Below are 17,785 nucleotides of genomic sequence, written 5' to 3'. Positions count from 1 at the left end.
ATCTGGTGAGCGGGTACTGGCAAGTGCCCCTGGATGCAGAAGCGCAGAAGAAGTCGGCCTTCTCGACACGGTCCGGGCTGTGGAAGTGGAAGGTGTTGCCTTTTGGACTGACATCCACCCCTGCCACCCTCCAAAGACTCATGGAAGGCGTCCTACATGGCCTCCACTGGAGAACGCTGCTGCTATATCTAGATGATATTATCGTCATCGCCCTGGATTTTGATACGCATCTACATCGGCTGGAGGAGGTATTCCAGAGACTCCACAAGACCGGACTAAAGCTGAAGCCCTCCAAGTGCGAGCTACTACAACCTCAGGTTCGCTACCTGTGGCGCATAGTAAGCTAGAACGGAGTCTCTACAGAACCCGACAAAGTGGAGGCAGTAGCGAAGTGGCCGAGTCCGCCCGGAGTAAGGGAACTCCAAGGATTCCTCAGAACAGTCGGTTATTACCGACAATACCTTCCAAATTTTGCCACTATAGCACACCCCTTGCACCAACTGACTGCAAAGAGAGAGCCTTGGAGATGGATGGAAAGAGAGCAGGCGGCCGTTGACACGCTGAAGGAAAGCATCAGCACCGCCCCAAACTTTGGCTATCCGGATCCTCGGAAGCAGTATATCCTGGACACGGACGCCAGCGGATGTGGAGTAGGGGCCGTGCTGTCTCAAGTACAGGAGGGCTGCGAAAGGGTCATTGCTTACTACAGTAAAACCCTCAACTCCTCGGAATGCCATTACTGCGTCACTCGACGGGAGCTACTTGCAGTAGTGAAGGCGGTCAAGCACTTCCGGTCGTATCTGTATGGCCAGAAGTTTCTCTTGCGGACGGACCACGCGCCACTCCGGTGGCTATGCCGAAGGAAGAAACCCTCAAATCAAGTAGCCCGGTGACTTGAGATCTTGGTGGAGTTTGGCTACATCCTAGAGCATTGGTCAGAGACTCGCCACGAGAATGCGGATGGATTGAGTAGGCAGACCTACTCCCGACAATGCGCGAGCATTGAACAGAGGGACTGGGGCCCCTCACGGAAGGAGCTAGCGAAGGAACAAGTGCCGTTAGCTGCGTGGGTACCAACCAGTTGCCTGGATGGGACTTCCGCCCTCGATAGGGCGAGATTGACCCTGGACAACGTCGCATACCCCGGGGGGCTGTCCGGCAACCCGCATGGGACTCCCACCCCAACAGTGGCGGGATTGAACCTGGGTGCCGGGAGCTCCTCCGAGGGGCTATCAGCCATGCCAGGAGTGACAGGACCAAAGGGCAAATTAGCAAGGACACAGGCTACCGGTCAGAGACCAGTGGCCATCATGTACTATACCATCGCTACCGAGGAGAAGGTGCCAGCAGAACACCTGGAGGTCGGGAGCAGAGAGCTGGACATCCTGCATCACATGCGGGGCTCTCTGCGCATACGACAGGACGGCGTGCTGGAAGCACGCGTGGCCCCGCAGGGCCACGCTAGATGGTGCGCCATCTGCCCTTCGGCCATGCGGGAAACCATGGTTTGGCAAACGCACGCCTATGCTCACTCTGGGATGGGAAGGACGATAAGTCGCCTCCAACTGACGTGGTACTGGCCCGAGCTGACGTCCACAGTCAGGCGGCTCGTCAAGAGTTGCGAGGTGTGCCAGGCCACAAAGCATGGAGGGACAAAGGTGGCCGGAGGAAAAAGGAGGATCTACGCAGGACGACCCTGGCAAAAGGTGGCCGTAGATCTGGTAGGGCCATTTCCTGTCACACCAAGAGGGAACAAGTGGGTACTAGTTTTTACCGACCACTTCACCCGGTGGCAGGACGCATTAGCACTACCTGATGCCACGGTTCCGGTGGTCGTCAACGCGCGGGTCTTCTGCTACCTGGGATTGCCCGAGCAGATTCACATGGACCAGGTGGCACAGTTTGAGAGCCAACTGATGGTCGAGCTGTGCCAACTCTGGATCATAGAAAAGACTCAAACGACTCCGTATCACCCTCAGGCAAATGGAGTCATGGAACAGAATAACCGGGGACTCGGGAATTCTTTGAGGGTGCTGCTCTTGACTCGGGGACAGAAGGAGTGGGACCTACTGCTTCCCCAGCTGGTGAGGGCATACAGAGGCACCCCACACTTTGCGACTGAAGAGTTGGCCAACATGCTTATGTTGAGACGGGAGCTGAGGTTGCCAGATCAGCTAGAAAGCCACCTCCAACCGACCGAGTTCTTTCCTGCCCACGAGCACGCTTTTGAGGGTACAGCGGAAGCTGAAGACAGTGCACGAGGCGCTCCGGCGAAGCCAGATGAAGGTGCGACAAGAGGATAAGGAAAAACCACCGCTGTAGGCCCCAGGCGACTGGGTATGGTTCACGAACAAATGCTGAAGACGAGGAGAAAATCCCAAGCTACAGGCAAAGTTTATGGGACCATACCAGGTCTTGAAGGCCTGGGAGAAACACACGTATCTGGTGGAACAGCAGGGACAGTCTTCCATCCAGAGCGAGAGAAGACTGAAGCCTTATCACGCTTGGTTGGGGCAGGCCCCAGCCACTCTGGAGCCAAGGAGGGGTCCAAACATGAAGGGCGCTTGACCCAGCAGGCCAGAGAGAAGGCAAGAGGAGGGCAGGATAGATCCTGTACCAATAATGCCACCCCCCAGCTGGGAAAAGTTGCTATTAGAGGCTGCAAAGAATTGAGGGGAGGAAGTAACTTCCGGGGAAAATCCAGTCGGATCGGAGAAAGAAGGAAGTCAAGGACACCCTCCTAGTTCCGAAGAAATCAATTCAGCCACATTGAATAAAGTTCTGGGAGAACCGGAATCAAACCCAGTAGAGACCGAAAAGACCGTAACACCAGTTCCCATCAGCCCCTCAATCCAATCAACTCCGGTCTGACACAATCCGAGGTCGGCCCGGACAACCAGGAGGTCGGAACGATACGGAGATATATGCTACTCGATGGAATTAACGGAAAACAGTTCGGAGGTCGCGCGGGAAGGAGGTAGAACGGTTCTCACGGACGCAACCAAGGATTAAAGCACTCGTTTTTTCTGAGCGACATCAGAGCGCTGGAAAAGATGGAGAGCGAAGGCAACACATCTCTACAGGTTGTACTGACTTCGGTTACATTGAGTTTGAAAGAAACTGGAGGAGAGGGTAGGCCCATAGAGTTATCTCCCCCTAGAGTGATAACTACACGAGCGTTTCCGGTGCCAACAAGGAGCGTTTAGGCCACGCCCCTTTTTTGTGCTAGTCAGTCGTAGTGATTGACTAGATCAATAACATCAGCCATGAGAAGGGTTAAACAAAGATCATGAATTTCCAGTTAAGATAGTAATAATGCTCATATTAAAGAAATGGTGATTATAGTTTATTACTCTAATATATGCTTATTTAAAGCAATTCAATACCTACCAGAGATCGCTAAACATATTATGGAAATGTCTACTTTTTCATATCCATTTCCATCGATGGTATGCGGTCCCCACAGCCCCATACAGCAATGATATACAGCCAATGATATACAGCCCCTCTGTATATAATTGTTTCCATAAACATAAATATTTCCATAATGTTAGGGAGATGGATATGGAAATTTTATTTTAGAAATATGGAAATGTTATTGAAATGGAAATAATATGGAAATGTTATTGAAATGGAAGTAATATGGAAATGGAAATAATATGGAAATGAAGTAGGAAAATGTTGTGGAAATGGAAATAATATGGAAATGAATTATGGAAATGTTATGGAAATGGAATTAATATGGAAATGAATTATGGAAATTTTATGGCAATGGAAATAATATGAAAATGAATTATGGAAATGTTATGAAAATGGAAATAATAGGGAAATGAAGTAGGGAAATGTTATGGAAATAGAAATAATATGTAAATGAAGTAGGGAAATGTTGTGGAAATGGAAATAATATGGAAATGAATTATGAAAATGCTATGGAAATGGAATTAATATGAAAATGAATTATGGAAATTTTATGGAAATGGAAATAATATGAAAATGAATTATGAAAATGTTATGAAAATGGAAATAATAGGGAAATGAAGTAGGGAAATGTTATGGAAATAGAAATAATATGTAAATGAATTATGGAAATGTTATGGAAATGGAAATAATATAGAAATAAATTATGGAAATGTTATGAAAATGGAAATAATATGGAAATGAAGTAGGGAAATGTTATGGAAATGGAATTAATATGAAAATGATTTATGGAAATGTTATGGAAATGGAAATAATATGGAAATGAATTATGAAAATGTTATGAAAATGGAAATAATATGGAAGTGAAGTAGGGAAATGTTATGGAAATGGAAATAATATGGGAATGAATTATGGAAATGTTATGGAAATGGAATTAATATGGAAATAAGTTATGGAAATGATATGGAAATGAATTATGGAAATGGAAATTGTGACATACACGTAATCCCTGATACCTACTTGACTTGCAAAGGCACTGAATAGATAGTGCTAAGTAAGTGAGTTAATGCAATCAGTTACTCATAGATAAGATAGATAGTCATACTGGGGTTGTATTGCATTGGTGTGATGGGAAGTTAATCGACTACCATCAACTATGAGCTGTACTAACCGAGTTGCCCGAGTAATAAAAAAGTCTTTGGACAGAAAATTTATTTTTATATAAAATTTACCATTCTAACTTTCAAATTTCATATCATGAGAAAATATTTTAAGCAGTTCAAATGAATTAAGAGGAAAAAGAAAACATCTGTAAAAGTTTTCAAGCTTTTTCAAACAATTACAACTTTTAAATTTCATATCATGAAAGAAGTGCTTTGTTGAAATAAATTAGGAAAAAAAACTGTAAATGTGTTTAAATGTAAAATAATTAGCAAGTAATGGTTAAATATAATCTGTTTAGCTATGATTACAATGAAAAATCATTTAATAATTAAGGTAATAAAAAAGTCTATTTTATTTTTATATAATTATAATTTAGTATAATTAAGTACGTTATAATTTATTTTTATTTAACATATAACAACATTTGCCACTTTAACTTTCAAACTACATATTATGAGAAATGTTTTGTGTAATTGAAATAAATGAAGAGAAGAGAAAAAATAAGAACAACTGTAAATGTTTTCAAGCTTATTCAAACAACTACAGCTTTTAAATTTCATATCATGAAAGAAGTTTTTTGTTGAAATGAATTAGGAAGAAAAATGAAACTGCAAATGTGTTTAAATGTAAATGTGCAATAATTAGCAAGTGATGGCTAAATATAATCTGTTTAGCTATGATTACAATAAAAAATTATTTAATAAATGAAGTAATAAAAAAGTCTTTGTTATTGTTAAATAATTATAATCTAGTATAATTAAGTATAATTTATTTTTATCTAACATATAACAACATTTGCCACTCTAACTTTCAAACTTTTTGCTTGCTTACATCAAGCAAAGATGCCCACTAACTAGTGGACAAGTTTGCTTTAAGCTAGTCTATGTATTTGATTGATATGTATTGAAATCTAATATTACATGCAAGGGCTGTTTGTGAACTGTGGTGTCAATGAATCACTCTATCACCATACAATGTCAATACTTTCAGTTGATGGCAGTCGATTAGTTTCCCATCACACCAATGTAATACAACCCCAGTATGACTATCTATCTGATCTATGAGTAACCAATGATATACAGCCCCCATGTGGGGGGGGGGGCTGTATATCATTGGAGTAACTGATTGCATTAACTCACTTACTTAACACTATCTATTCAGTGCATTTGCAATGCATGTAGGTATTGAATTGCTTTAAATAATAAGCATATATTAGAGTAATAAACTATAATCATCATTTCTTTAATATGAGCAATAATTACTATCTTAACTGTGGAAATTCATGATCATTCTCATGGCTGATGTTATCGTTCTGTCAATCACTGTAATTGATTAGCACAAAAAAGGGGCGTGGCCTAAACGCTCCTTGTTGGCACCGGAAACGCTCGTGTTGTTGATGGCACAGTTATCACTCTAGGGGGAGATAACTCTATGGGTAAGCCAACACCGGCAAACATGGTGGCCTACAAAGGTAGTAACACGGAGAGGGATGAGACATGACGGCCAGATTCTGCCGTGTTGGAGATTACGGAGGAGGGAGCAGAGGCGCTGCTGGATGCCACTCTGACAGAAGACAGCGTAGAAGAGTTGCTGAATGAAGTTATGCCGGGAACGCCAGCTACTATTGGAGGAGATAAAGCGCCTCCGCTATGGAGCCCCCCAATAGAGGCTCTGGCCCAGCTAGTCCTCCCACAGGATGTGAATTGGAGACCCTAGTCGCCAATGGGGGGAGTGTGTGGTGGATGGCGTCCCCTTACATTTAGCCAAGCCAAGCCGATGCACAGCCGAGTCAAGTCTAACCAAGCAGAACAGGGGCGGAGTTTAGCAGCTATATAAGCCCGAACATTCGCCTAGTAGAGCAGAGCTGTTCTGGGCCTGTTCATTGCTTGTTACTTGATTCTTTCTTGTACACCTTGATGAACTAAGCAGAAATATATGTATTGTACTCTTGCTCGAGTCTTGTACTAGTGGAGGAAAGTTAAGGTCGCACAAAAATTTTACAATATGTTAAATAAAAATATATTTTCTGTGCAAAGACCTTCTTAATACCCTGGCAACGGCAGGTATTCAGCAAGTAGGGTACTAAATGTGATTTCAGTTCAGTCTTCGACTTAGTCACTGATAGTAAGAAATGCCTCTTTACTTCAAGTATAGCATTGAGAAAGTATAACAACGTATAAAGTATAATAGTTCTCTTAAATACCCTCATTCTGTTACAACCTTTACAGTTGTTTTAATTTTTCTCTTAATTTATTTCAACTGCTCAAAACACTTTTTTCATGATATGAAATTTAAAAGTTACTGTTGTTGGAGAATTTGAAAACCTTTACAGCTGTTATATTTTTTCTCTTGATTTATTTGAATTGCACAAACCACTTTTCTCATGAAATGAAGTTTAAAAGTTTGAACCGTAACTTTTGTTATATGTTAAATAAAAATATATTTTTTGTGCAAAGACTTTCTTAATACCCTGGCAACGGCAGGCATTCAGCAAATAGGATACTAAATGTGATAACAGTTCAGTCTTCTACTTAGTCACTGATAGTAGGAAATCCCTCTTTACTTCAAGTATAGCATTGAGAAAGTATAACGACAATAGTTCTCTTGAAGACCCTCATTCTGTTCTACAAGATTTGAAAGTCTCAAACTTTTGCATTTTCCTTAAAAAGGTTGACTTGCAACAAAATTCACATTACAGCTATTTGATATCAAAAGTTTCACCATGTCTTACTCTGTTGTGTTGTGGGTGCAAAATATGTGGGAATGTGATTACAAGCTCTTAAAAGCTCAAAAATGAACAGTTAATCGCAGCCACACGAGACCGCCGTAGTTTGGATTCTCTTTCCAAAACGGCTCAAATGTGATGTAGTTGTGGTAGATGGTTTCTGTTTGCACTTTCATGCAACCTTATTCGTCGAAATATTTTTACAAACATAGTTCACGCATTCGATAAAACCATGTCTATTGTTCTTACGCGTCTGTTTTATTGTCATTGTAATGCTGTCACTTTTAGCACTGATATCTTATGACTTACCGTAAAAATTCATATTATTTGTTAACCTTACCTTGAAGGAGTACATATCATTGTCTGATAATCAAGACGAGCCTGTTGGTCACCTGTGATAATCGAAAAGTGCTGCAAAAATAATTTGCGAAGTATTGGGTCACATGATCAGATTACGACTTGACAGTTAGATCAAGCCGAAACAAAACTGTAAAGTAGCGAGCATCTATATTTGATACGGGGTCTTCTGTAAAACCCAAAGTGTTTGTCATAAACTAGTGCTACGATAAGTTTTATATTGAGCTTTTAATTGGCCTTTCAATTTACGTGGGATTATCACACGACAAGACAATAACCAAACTTTAATGACTACACCAGATAAATAAACAGATTCCAATCTACGGCGGTTTTTCGGTTTTGAGCTTTTAACAGCTTGTAATCACATTTCCACATATTTGGCACCTGCCACACAACAGAGTAAAACATGGTGAATCTTTTGATACAAAATAACTGTAATGTGAATTTTGTTGCAAGTCAACCTTTAAATAAAAATTGTATGTTGTGTTACCAATCAGCTGTAGTGCTATAAAGATGTAGCAAAATTGCTATATCTAGAAGGTGAACTTTACTGCTTTAGCTAAGCTCATACATGTATTAGATGATTCCAAATGCGTGGGATCTACAGCATCATACAAAGTTAACTAAAGTTTCTACTAGAAGTCATTATTGTGGTATATCATGAAGTCATTATTGTGGTATATCATGAAGTCATTATTGTAGTATATCATGGAGAAATTAGGCACTACTTATTCCCATACCAATTAAAAGCTATATAACAAGAAAACAAAAGTGCTTTTTGACAGTAGTGCAATACAGGCAAATGCTACAGTGTTGAATAACCTGCTTATAGACGCAGTGTAAAGGTGATTATGGTGTGCTCATAGACATCAAGTAGACGACTCAACATTGAGAAACATAAAACAAACTAAAGAAAACTCTCAAACTAGCTGACCAAATAACTAGAGCTGATCTTGTCAGAGAGTTCATGCTGACTCAATGACCTGAAACTGAATACACAACTTACCAACGTTTAGTAAGTGGTCATCTTTCTTGCTTCATAAGGGAAACTTGTAATAACCATAAAAGTTGAGAAAACATTTCAAGCAATTTTACCATAGTTCAAATACTTTGAGTCAAATAATTTGTTCATAGTTATAATAATATTATAGCTATGTTTCATATAGCTAGAATAATATTATAGCTATGTTTCACATAGCTATAATATTTGCTTCAAAATTTTTTTAGCAGTTTTAGCTAGTAAATTAGATATATGATTAAACTTTATTTTCACTGCTCACTTGTAGAAAGGGAAGAAAATGGATTGATTAATACTCTTCTTTAACTTTCAAAAACAAAGCCTCGATTTGTTGGCTTTGCGTACTTATGCTTTTTCTGTATGGTTTAAAACAGTGTATTTTGAGCAAAAACAACTTCTATAAAGTTTTTTTATGCTGTGACTCATCAGAGCAGAACAATTCATAAAAGAGATTTGGTGGCTGAGCTATCACAGTCTTTTGCTAGCACAAATTGTATTAGCAGCTCCTATTAGATGTCATGGATATGATGTCATCATTTCATCATAGCATGCTATTGCAATAATAGCAGTTTCATGGTTTTAATAGTGCTTTCTCATTGTGCTTTTTGAAAGCTTGTTGCTTATTGGTATCCATAGCTTTTTCATGTAAAGCTTTATCTTTGTTCTCAACTGTCAAGATGAATGCAGCTAATGAAGTTTTTGTCAACAAACTGAATATTTAAACTTTATAAACAACAATCTGCCAATCAGAATTAAACATCAACAGGTTCTGAAATCGGTCTTGTACTATTTTATGAATCTATATATCTAAATCTAAGTGCTTGTTGTGTTGTTTTTTTGCCGTATGTCCAGATATAGAGATAAAGCTATAGGAACAAACAAACACTTCACACTGGAATTGAACTCAAAAATGCCTTTTTGTAGACTGGCCCCACTAAACACTACACCTCGCGGCCACCTTGCCATACTATGAAATAACTGTGGACATACTTATTACACTTTCCAATCTTTAATAGTACGCGGGACTGCTAGTGTACTAAAAAAATATGTTTTCAGACTTCACATCAACTGCTATAAATATACGCATACTAACTACATGCACAGGTAATAACAAAATATTTAGAATAGAAAATATTTTTTAATTGACAAAGTTTCTTTTTCCCAATGAAGTTGAGTAACTTTACCTAGTCTAAATCTTTACTATAATAAAAGCCATGTTTGTTCTTTAGAAGTCAGCATTAAAAAAAATTGTGTCATTATCTTTCACACAATCATGATCTTCAAGCGAGCTAGCCAAAGCGTGCTATTTTAACCAATTGGCATTACAGCTTAGAGTAATAGATCAAATGCATTGCCCGCAGACCTGGAGCCTTTGAGTTCAATTTCAGTGCAAAGCCGAATTTTTGTTCCTACACCTTTATCACTATAACTGGACACACAAAAAGACAGACAAACAAACACTGAGATTTATATATATGTAAATATAGCATAAACTTAATTAATCATATAGCACACAAAGAAATAAACAAACAACCTCATTTAAAAGTTAGAATAGTAAATTTTGTATATGTTGTTTACAAAGAAATTTTCTGTGCAAAAACTTTTTATTACCCGTTCCACACTGGGCATTTACCTAGCAGATTATGAAATAGCAAAACTAAAAAAATAATGCTATAGCATTATAACAACAAACCTCTTATAGGATTCACAGTAATTTGTAAAATACCTAACTCTTTTGATGAACTCTAGTTTGTTAACATTAGAGTAAAAGGCTTTATAAAGAGTGAATGTTCCGGTAACAGGTTTATGACTGGCCAGTCAGTTACCACTTTTGAGTGCAAACCAGGGGTGTGGTGAGTAAAGGCTTAAGATTCTGTGAGGCTGTGCCTATAAGGCAGACAAGGGACCATTTTTTTACAATATTAACAATATTAATATTAACATTAATATTAATGTATTTCTAAAAAAGCGAGACAAGAACTTCTTCTCCGATATCTTGATAATTTTTTCTCTCGTTTCTTTAAATACCATTTTCGATATTACTTCCATATATATAACGGTTGCTTATATATTCTTCATGTTTAACTGTTTCTAACCTGAACAGAGCTCATTGCTATCCACAAAGGAACAAATAGTTAGTTGTGAGTTTCTGACCTTTATTTGTCCATACCCGCAAAGTAGAAATTCCCCTACAACACTGTTTTAAAACCAGCTTACAAAAAATCTACAAAAAGTTATAAGAATGAAAACTCCGCTTTGCACTGGAATTAGATTCAGGACCTCCTGGTCTGCAGGCGGGCTTTTTATGTATTATACTATGTATTTATCTGGCTATACTATAGAATAATTGGGCCCATCATACTTATTGCACCTGTTGATCTTTAATGCCGATTAGTACACATAGCACACTTTAGCTAGTACGCTTGAAGATCATGATTGTATGAGAAAGGACACAATCTTTTTTTAACGCTGGCTTTTGAAGGATGAACACAACTCTTATTATAGTAAAGATTTAGACTAGTTCAAGTTATTTAACTTTATTGGGTAAAAAAACTTAGTTAATTGCAAAACATTTTCTATTCTAAATATTTTGCTATTAATTTTGCAACACCCGACATTCAGAGTATACATATATTGATAGCGTTTTTGGAAAGTCTGGACACATACTTTTTTGGCAGTCCCATGCACCATTAAAGATTGGCAGGTGTAGTAAGTATGTCCACAATTATTCTATAGTATAGCAAGGTTAGCGCGCCTGTCTACAAAAACATTGTTTCTAGACTCGATTCTAGTGCAAAGTGGTTTTTGTCATTCCTATAACTTAATCGCTATGACTAGACGAATGACAAACAAACCAACAAACGCTTGGATTTGAATACAGTATATATATTCATAAAACAGTACAAGACTGATTTCAGGACCTGCCAGTGTTTTATTCCAATTGGCAACACGCTATGATGAAATGATGACATCATATCCATGACATCTAATAGGAGCTGCTAATACAACTTGTGCTAGCAAAAGACTGTGATAGCTCAGCTACCAAATCTCTTTTATGAATTGTTCTGCTCTGATGAGTCATAGCATAAAAAAACTTTATAGAAGTTGTTTTTGCTCAAAATACACTGTTTTAAACCATACAGAAAAAGCATAAGTACGCCAAGCCAACAAATCGAGGCTTTGTTTTTGAGAGTTAAAGATGAGCATTGATCAATCCATTCTTCTCACTTTCTACAAGTGAGCAGTGAACATAAATTCTAATCATGAATCTAATTTACTAGCTAAAACTGCTAAAGAAAATTTGAAGCAAATATTATAGCTATGTGAAACATAGCTATAATATTATTATAGCTATGAACAAATTATTTGACTTAAAGTATTTGAACTATGGTAAAATTGCTTGGTATTTTTTCTCAACTTTTATGGCTATTACAAGTTTCTCTTATGAAGCAAGAAAGATGACCGCTTACTAAACTTTGGTAAGTTGTGTATTCAGTTTCAGGTCATTGAGTCAGAATGAACTCTCTGACAAGATCAGCTTTAGTTATTTGGTCAGCTAGTTTGAGAGTTTTCTTTAGTTTGTTTTATGTTTCTCAATGTTGAGTCGTCTGCTTGATGTCTATGAGCACACCATAATCACCTTTACACTGCGCCTATAAGCAGGTTATTCAACACTGTAGCATTTGCCTGTATTGCACTACTGTCAAAAAGCACTTTTGTTTTCTTGTTATATAGCTTTTAATTGGTATGGGAATAAGTAGTGCCTAATTTCTTCATGATATACCACAATAATGACTTCTAGTAGAGATTTTAGTTAAATTTGTATGATGCTGTAGATCCCACGCATTTGGAATCATCTAATACATGTATGAGCTTAGCTAAAGCAGTAAAGTTCACCTTCTAGATATAGCAATTTTTAAATATTTTTATTGAACTACAGCTGATTGGGAACACAACTTACAATTTTTATTTACGGAAAATGCAAAAGTTTGAGACTTTCAAATCTTGTAGAACAGAATGAGAGTCTTCAAGAGAACTATTGTCGTTATTTTTTCTCGATGCTATACTTGAAGTAAAGAGGGATTTCCTACTATCAGTGTCTAAGTAGAAGACTGACTTGTAATCACATTTAGTACCCTATTAACTCTTTAATGAGAAAGGAGTAGCCAGGGCTCCTATAAGTGTTAACCAAGAGCAGCTTTACCATCATTTGTCTTTACACACAGACATTAGTCTAAGTCTACTACCTAACTGCATGCAGTTATATTAAACACTGTGCATGTTTGCTATACTAACAGGTTACTGTAGTTGTTCTGATATCAACTAGAGAACAAGATAAAGTATGTTATTTAAGATAGTCTTTATGTAAAGTTTAAACCAAATTGTCCTAATCCAAGTTTATTGTTTTTAGAGAAAGACTGTATAAAGTTTATGGTGTAGTGGGATGCTTACACGTGGACAGATGCTATGAATAGAGAACCTTCTTAAATCAAAGATACTTGCAATATGGGATTGCTAAGATGAAGAAACATTTCTCAGTTCTGTTTGCTCTCATTCTACCAAGTATGCTGCCTATTTCAGTCATAGCATGATCATACCTTGTTGCTAGTAGTTATGATGGGGTAGTAATTCGTTCACCTCTGACCTTTGATCTTATTTAGATCCAAAATACAATCCTTGATTAAATTATCATGTATGACTGTTTAATTCATAAGTCAACAAATAGTGATAAAATTAAGTTGAATCAAAAATAAAATTGGATCAAAAATGCATTCTTTGATTAAATTGTCATGTTTAATGCTTAATTGACCGTTTAATTCATAGATGAACAAATAATGATAAAAATTAGAAAAGTCAGGAGAAGACAGTGAACTGCTGCCTTGATTACTAATAGAAGTACGGTAGTTATTACTGATTGGTCAACAAGGAATACATAAAAACTCACTGTATTCTATTATTCAGAATTTTTAGATCTTATACATATATATATATATATATATATATATATACATATATATATATATATATATATATATATATACATATATATATATATATATGTATATATATATATATATATATATATATATATATATATATACATATATATATATATATATATATATATATATATATATATATATATACATATATATATATATATGCTGCCTAACATTTGTTTTTCATTATTTGTCCGTCAAAAAATAATTAAAAACATCTTAAATCACCATTTTGTACCTTTATAGAGTTTGAACTCATAAAATTAGATATCAAGTTGATATATCTCTTAGGAGTATATTATGCAATAAACATCCTTATACTGAAAGTAAAATAACTTGTTTGCTTTAGCTCATAGTCATCTTATATCCTTCTAGTGATATAATTATACACTGCTTATGTTCTGAATAATGACAATGGTCAGATGAGTTTATCATGTTTCAGTAATTTTAGTACTAATAACATTTATATACATGTAGATTGTTACAAAATATTATATTAGTTTGTAACTGACAATGAATAAAACATGAAAGAATGCTTAACAGTTTCTATATTATATTAGTTAAAAAGTAATTTTCATGTTTTAAAGTTTTAAGAATAAAATTCATGGAAAATGTAGCTTCTTCACTCCTTGATTGCAGTGTTTTTTATACAGTTTTAGCACAAGATGTCATTCAATTCTTCACCAACTCTCTTGTTGTGGTGGAAGAAAACCGACAAGTTACTATCTCAGCTAAATTGGAAAACCTACAAACAAGGAGCTCCAACTTCGAGATAGTCTGGAAAATTCCCCCTTCATATTCTGTGAGAGTTGTTGGCAATACATCTGAAAACCTTCAACCACTTTTTAACTGGACTATAAATGATCAAAGTTTGTAATTCTTTACTTTCAACTCATTTTTAATTCAAACTGATCTCAAGTCAAAATGAAATATGATTTAAGCGCTGCATGAATGATACCAATGATTTATCATACAGAATTATACGTAGCTTTATCTCTAACACTGTGAAAATATCAATTCTCTCATGGCGTTAAAGCATAATTTCAAGTCTTGACTACTAGTTGGTAACTACTACACTGTCAGAAAACATAAATAAAGAAGAATATTAATAGTAAGTATTAGTTTTACTGCTATCTATCTTAGAGTCCGTGAGTTCAGTGTCTATGCGCTTAAGTTGTGGAACATAGAGATGTGAAAGTATATGTGTAATACTGTTTTATAGATTCAATTAGTCCTGGAGAAGTTTAGCTATTTGAACTTCAGGTTTAGTTAGTAATATTGAGTATATAATACATGTAACTTATTGAGTATATAATACATGTAACTTATCAAATAACAACCAATGGCAACAATTATTCGTAAACAATTTTATTAGATAACATTCATTAAAAAATAGTTTAACTTGTAAAATGATTAAAACATGTAATTACAATATTAACTAGATTTAAACTACCACCCATAAATTGTGACCATATATGTCATTTGTGAGTTGACTTTGCATAATTAATGTGATGTTTGCCTGATTTGGTAAATTACTATACACTAACATAAAGATAAATTAGTTAGCTCATGTACAGTGAGTTGAAAAATTATTTGCTTACTAGAAATATACTGGGTTATATGCTAAGCTATAGATTGGTCTAGACTCTAACCGTACTAAACTGATCACAGATAAATTGTCATCACAAAAGAGAAATGGACAATAGTTGAACTAAACAGTAGCAACACTTAGAAGGTGAAAATAAAACCCCTGTTCACTTTTAAGGAGTTATGGACATCTGTTGGTGGAATTATAACAGTCAGTAATTTCTACTGCAAAGGACAAAGTTTGTTTCATCTTTAAACAAGCCACAACTCTGAGTAAAATTATTGTATAACTTCATGTTGAGGTGTGAAGAACTGTATGAGATTAGCTTCAAATGAAATAAAAGATTATTTTAAATATAACACATTGGCTACTCATTTGTTGCAGAAAATCCTCAGTTTTACTCAGCGATGTACGACGATGTTTTGGTAAAAATTATCTAAAGTATATGAAGAGTATCACCAAGCATTAAGAAATGGGAAGTGAATAATGCGAGAAAAATGTCACCAAATAATATTGTTTTTTTTAAAGTAGTGTCAAACGTTTAGCTAGCTCTGGTACATCCCATTGCTGCTATAGAACATGAATGCGAATGTTACATTTGTGGTTCAACTGACCATCTGATCAAAGAGTGTTTTGAGCCTAAGCAGAGTAATTGACATCGTGAGGGTTGCAGTTGTGGTCAATAACATGACTCACAAAGAACCAAATACATGTATCTGAAGCTGATAATCACAGTAGAAATGAAGCATCTACATTTGTGACTGGTAGCAATGTGAGCAGCAAACAGAGGGGCTAATAGATATGAAACATAGGCCACTTGACAAACCCTTTTAAAATCCTACATGGAACTAGACAAAGAACCTGAAAAATTAATGATATATAGGACATGGTTGCGCTGTTACTGTTATCGACATATGAACGTTTTTATCACAGTATGTATGAATTAAAATTGAATAGAAATGCTATATTATAGTATAATGTAGCAAATATGAAGAGTTGGTGCATGACAAACATTATTATGTTTTTCATACACCAAGTTTGTTATACCAAGTTTAAACAATTTGTTTAAACTTGGTATAATGACGATCCAAAATATAAAACTCTGTACTATTTTCTAGTTGATATCAGAACAGCTACAGTAACATGATAGTATAGCAAACATGCACCGTGTTTAATATAAACTGAATGCATTTAGGTAGTAGACTTAGTTTACTGCCTGTACAAAGGCAAATGTAGCAGAATGTATTATATTGATCTAAGATCTTTTTATTACTGAGCTTATCTAGTTTCGTGGATCACTATACAGCATCAACACTTGGCGCATGTCACTAACAACACCTACAATCGCTAACAATACCATTCAAATAAAGTTCCACCTGTATCTCTCAAATATATTAGATAAATATTGACACACTTGAAACAAGTGATTCCATAATATAATATGATTGAATGCAAACCTGCAGCCTTCCCTATAGTTGTAGATGTTAAAATAGACAATCTATGCTGTTACACCAAAAAGGCTGAATATCATGTGCAAAAGGAATACTGTCCAAATGTGATAATGTACTGAGAGAAACACACCTCACTGCATCAAAATACATACTGAGAAGCATTCTAAGGAAAACATCAGTTTAGATATTCTATATTTTATTTGCAGATATCAGTTTTAATAAATTAACATCTATCTCAATCAGCAAACTAATTTACTAAACTATCAGATTGGCAGATAACTCGTTGATTTACTGAAACATCTGAAAGAGAAAATAATTCTTTGTTCTACAGCATCATCACCCTATGCAGCTAATTCATTGCTTTAATGCATTACTTCAGGAATTATTCAGATCTTTCCCACGTATATTTGTCTGATGAGTGTAAAACACTTCTTTATAGATATTGTGACTCTCACTATAAAAGCTGCCAAACTGAACATGAATGGAACTGTTACCCTAAGTGTGAGCTTGCCCAGTGGAGAAGCTATTCAAGACCGAGGGATCACTCTGATTGTTCTCGGTAAGACCTTCAGCTAACGCTAACATTTCTATCAACTTGGTCTGTTTGACAGCTTAAGTATATTGGCTATTGTGTGCAGTGATATAAAGGTACAACCAAAAGAGTTTCACAGCCCTTGAACCATGGTTGAGGGAGATACAAAATGGTAAATTAAATTCTTTATAAGTTTGCCATAATCAATCTCAATTGGAGGCTTCTTTGGCGGCATACATTTTGTAGTGGAAAATTTTTTCAAGCAATTGATTAATAACAGTTTAGTGTATGTTCAGCAACCCAAGTTAGCTGCTGCACACCTATTTTAGTGGTCACACTGCAATTGGGCACTAACCTAAACTTGTTCTAAAACACTAAAACGATTATAAATGCTTAAGCAATTAGATATAGTCTTAACACAAATGCATTATAAAACTATCGTTTTAATGTATTTTATTTATTATTTTCACGTTTTCAATTCACTCCTTAAATTTTTACAGAGCCCTTTAGTTACTAAACTATTGTTTCAAAAA

At 36.1% G+C, this 17,785-nt stretch overlaps 1 protein-coding gene across 1 annotated transcript; it reads left to right on the top strand.

Moving 5' to 3' along the window:
• Positions 1-530: 530 nt before the first annotated feature.
• LOC137403500 (uncharacterized) lies at positions 531-2,303 on the top strand. The gene is made up of 2 exons (XM_068089472.1): positions 531-708; positions 928-2,303. The coding sequence occupies exons 1-2, from the start codon at positions 531-533 to the stop codon at positions 2,301-2,303; spliced, it is 1,554 nt and encodes a 517-aa protein (XP_067945573.1).
• Positions 2,304-17,785: the final 15,482 nt, after the last annotated feature.

The sequence above is a fragment of the Watersipora subatra genome, chromosome 1 (assembly GCF_963576615.1).
Source record: "Watersipora subatra chromosome 1, tzWatSuba1.1, whole genome shotgun sequence".
Taxonomy (NCBI): domain Eukaryota; kingdom Metazoa; phylum Bryozoa; class Gymnolaemata; order Cheilostomatida; family Watersiporidae; genus Watersipora; species Watersipora subatra.
The sequence above is the reverse complement of the archived record's forward strand: the minus strand, read 5'-3'. Positions and strand labels throughout refer to the sequence as shown.

What these genes read in the sequence shown, in the direction of transcription:
- LOC137403500 (XM_068089472.1), top strand. Translation starts at nt 531, where the DNA reads ATGGAAAGAGAGCAGGCGGCCGTTGACACGCTGAAGGAAAGCATCAGC. An exon ending in AAGGGTCATTGCTTACTACA is followed by an intron (nt 709 to 927) that starts GTAAAACCCTCA and finishes GCTACATCCTAG; the next exon opens with AGCATTGGTCAGAGACTCGC.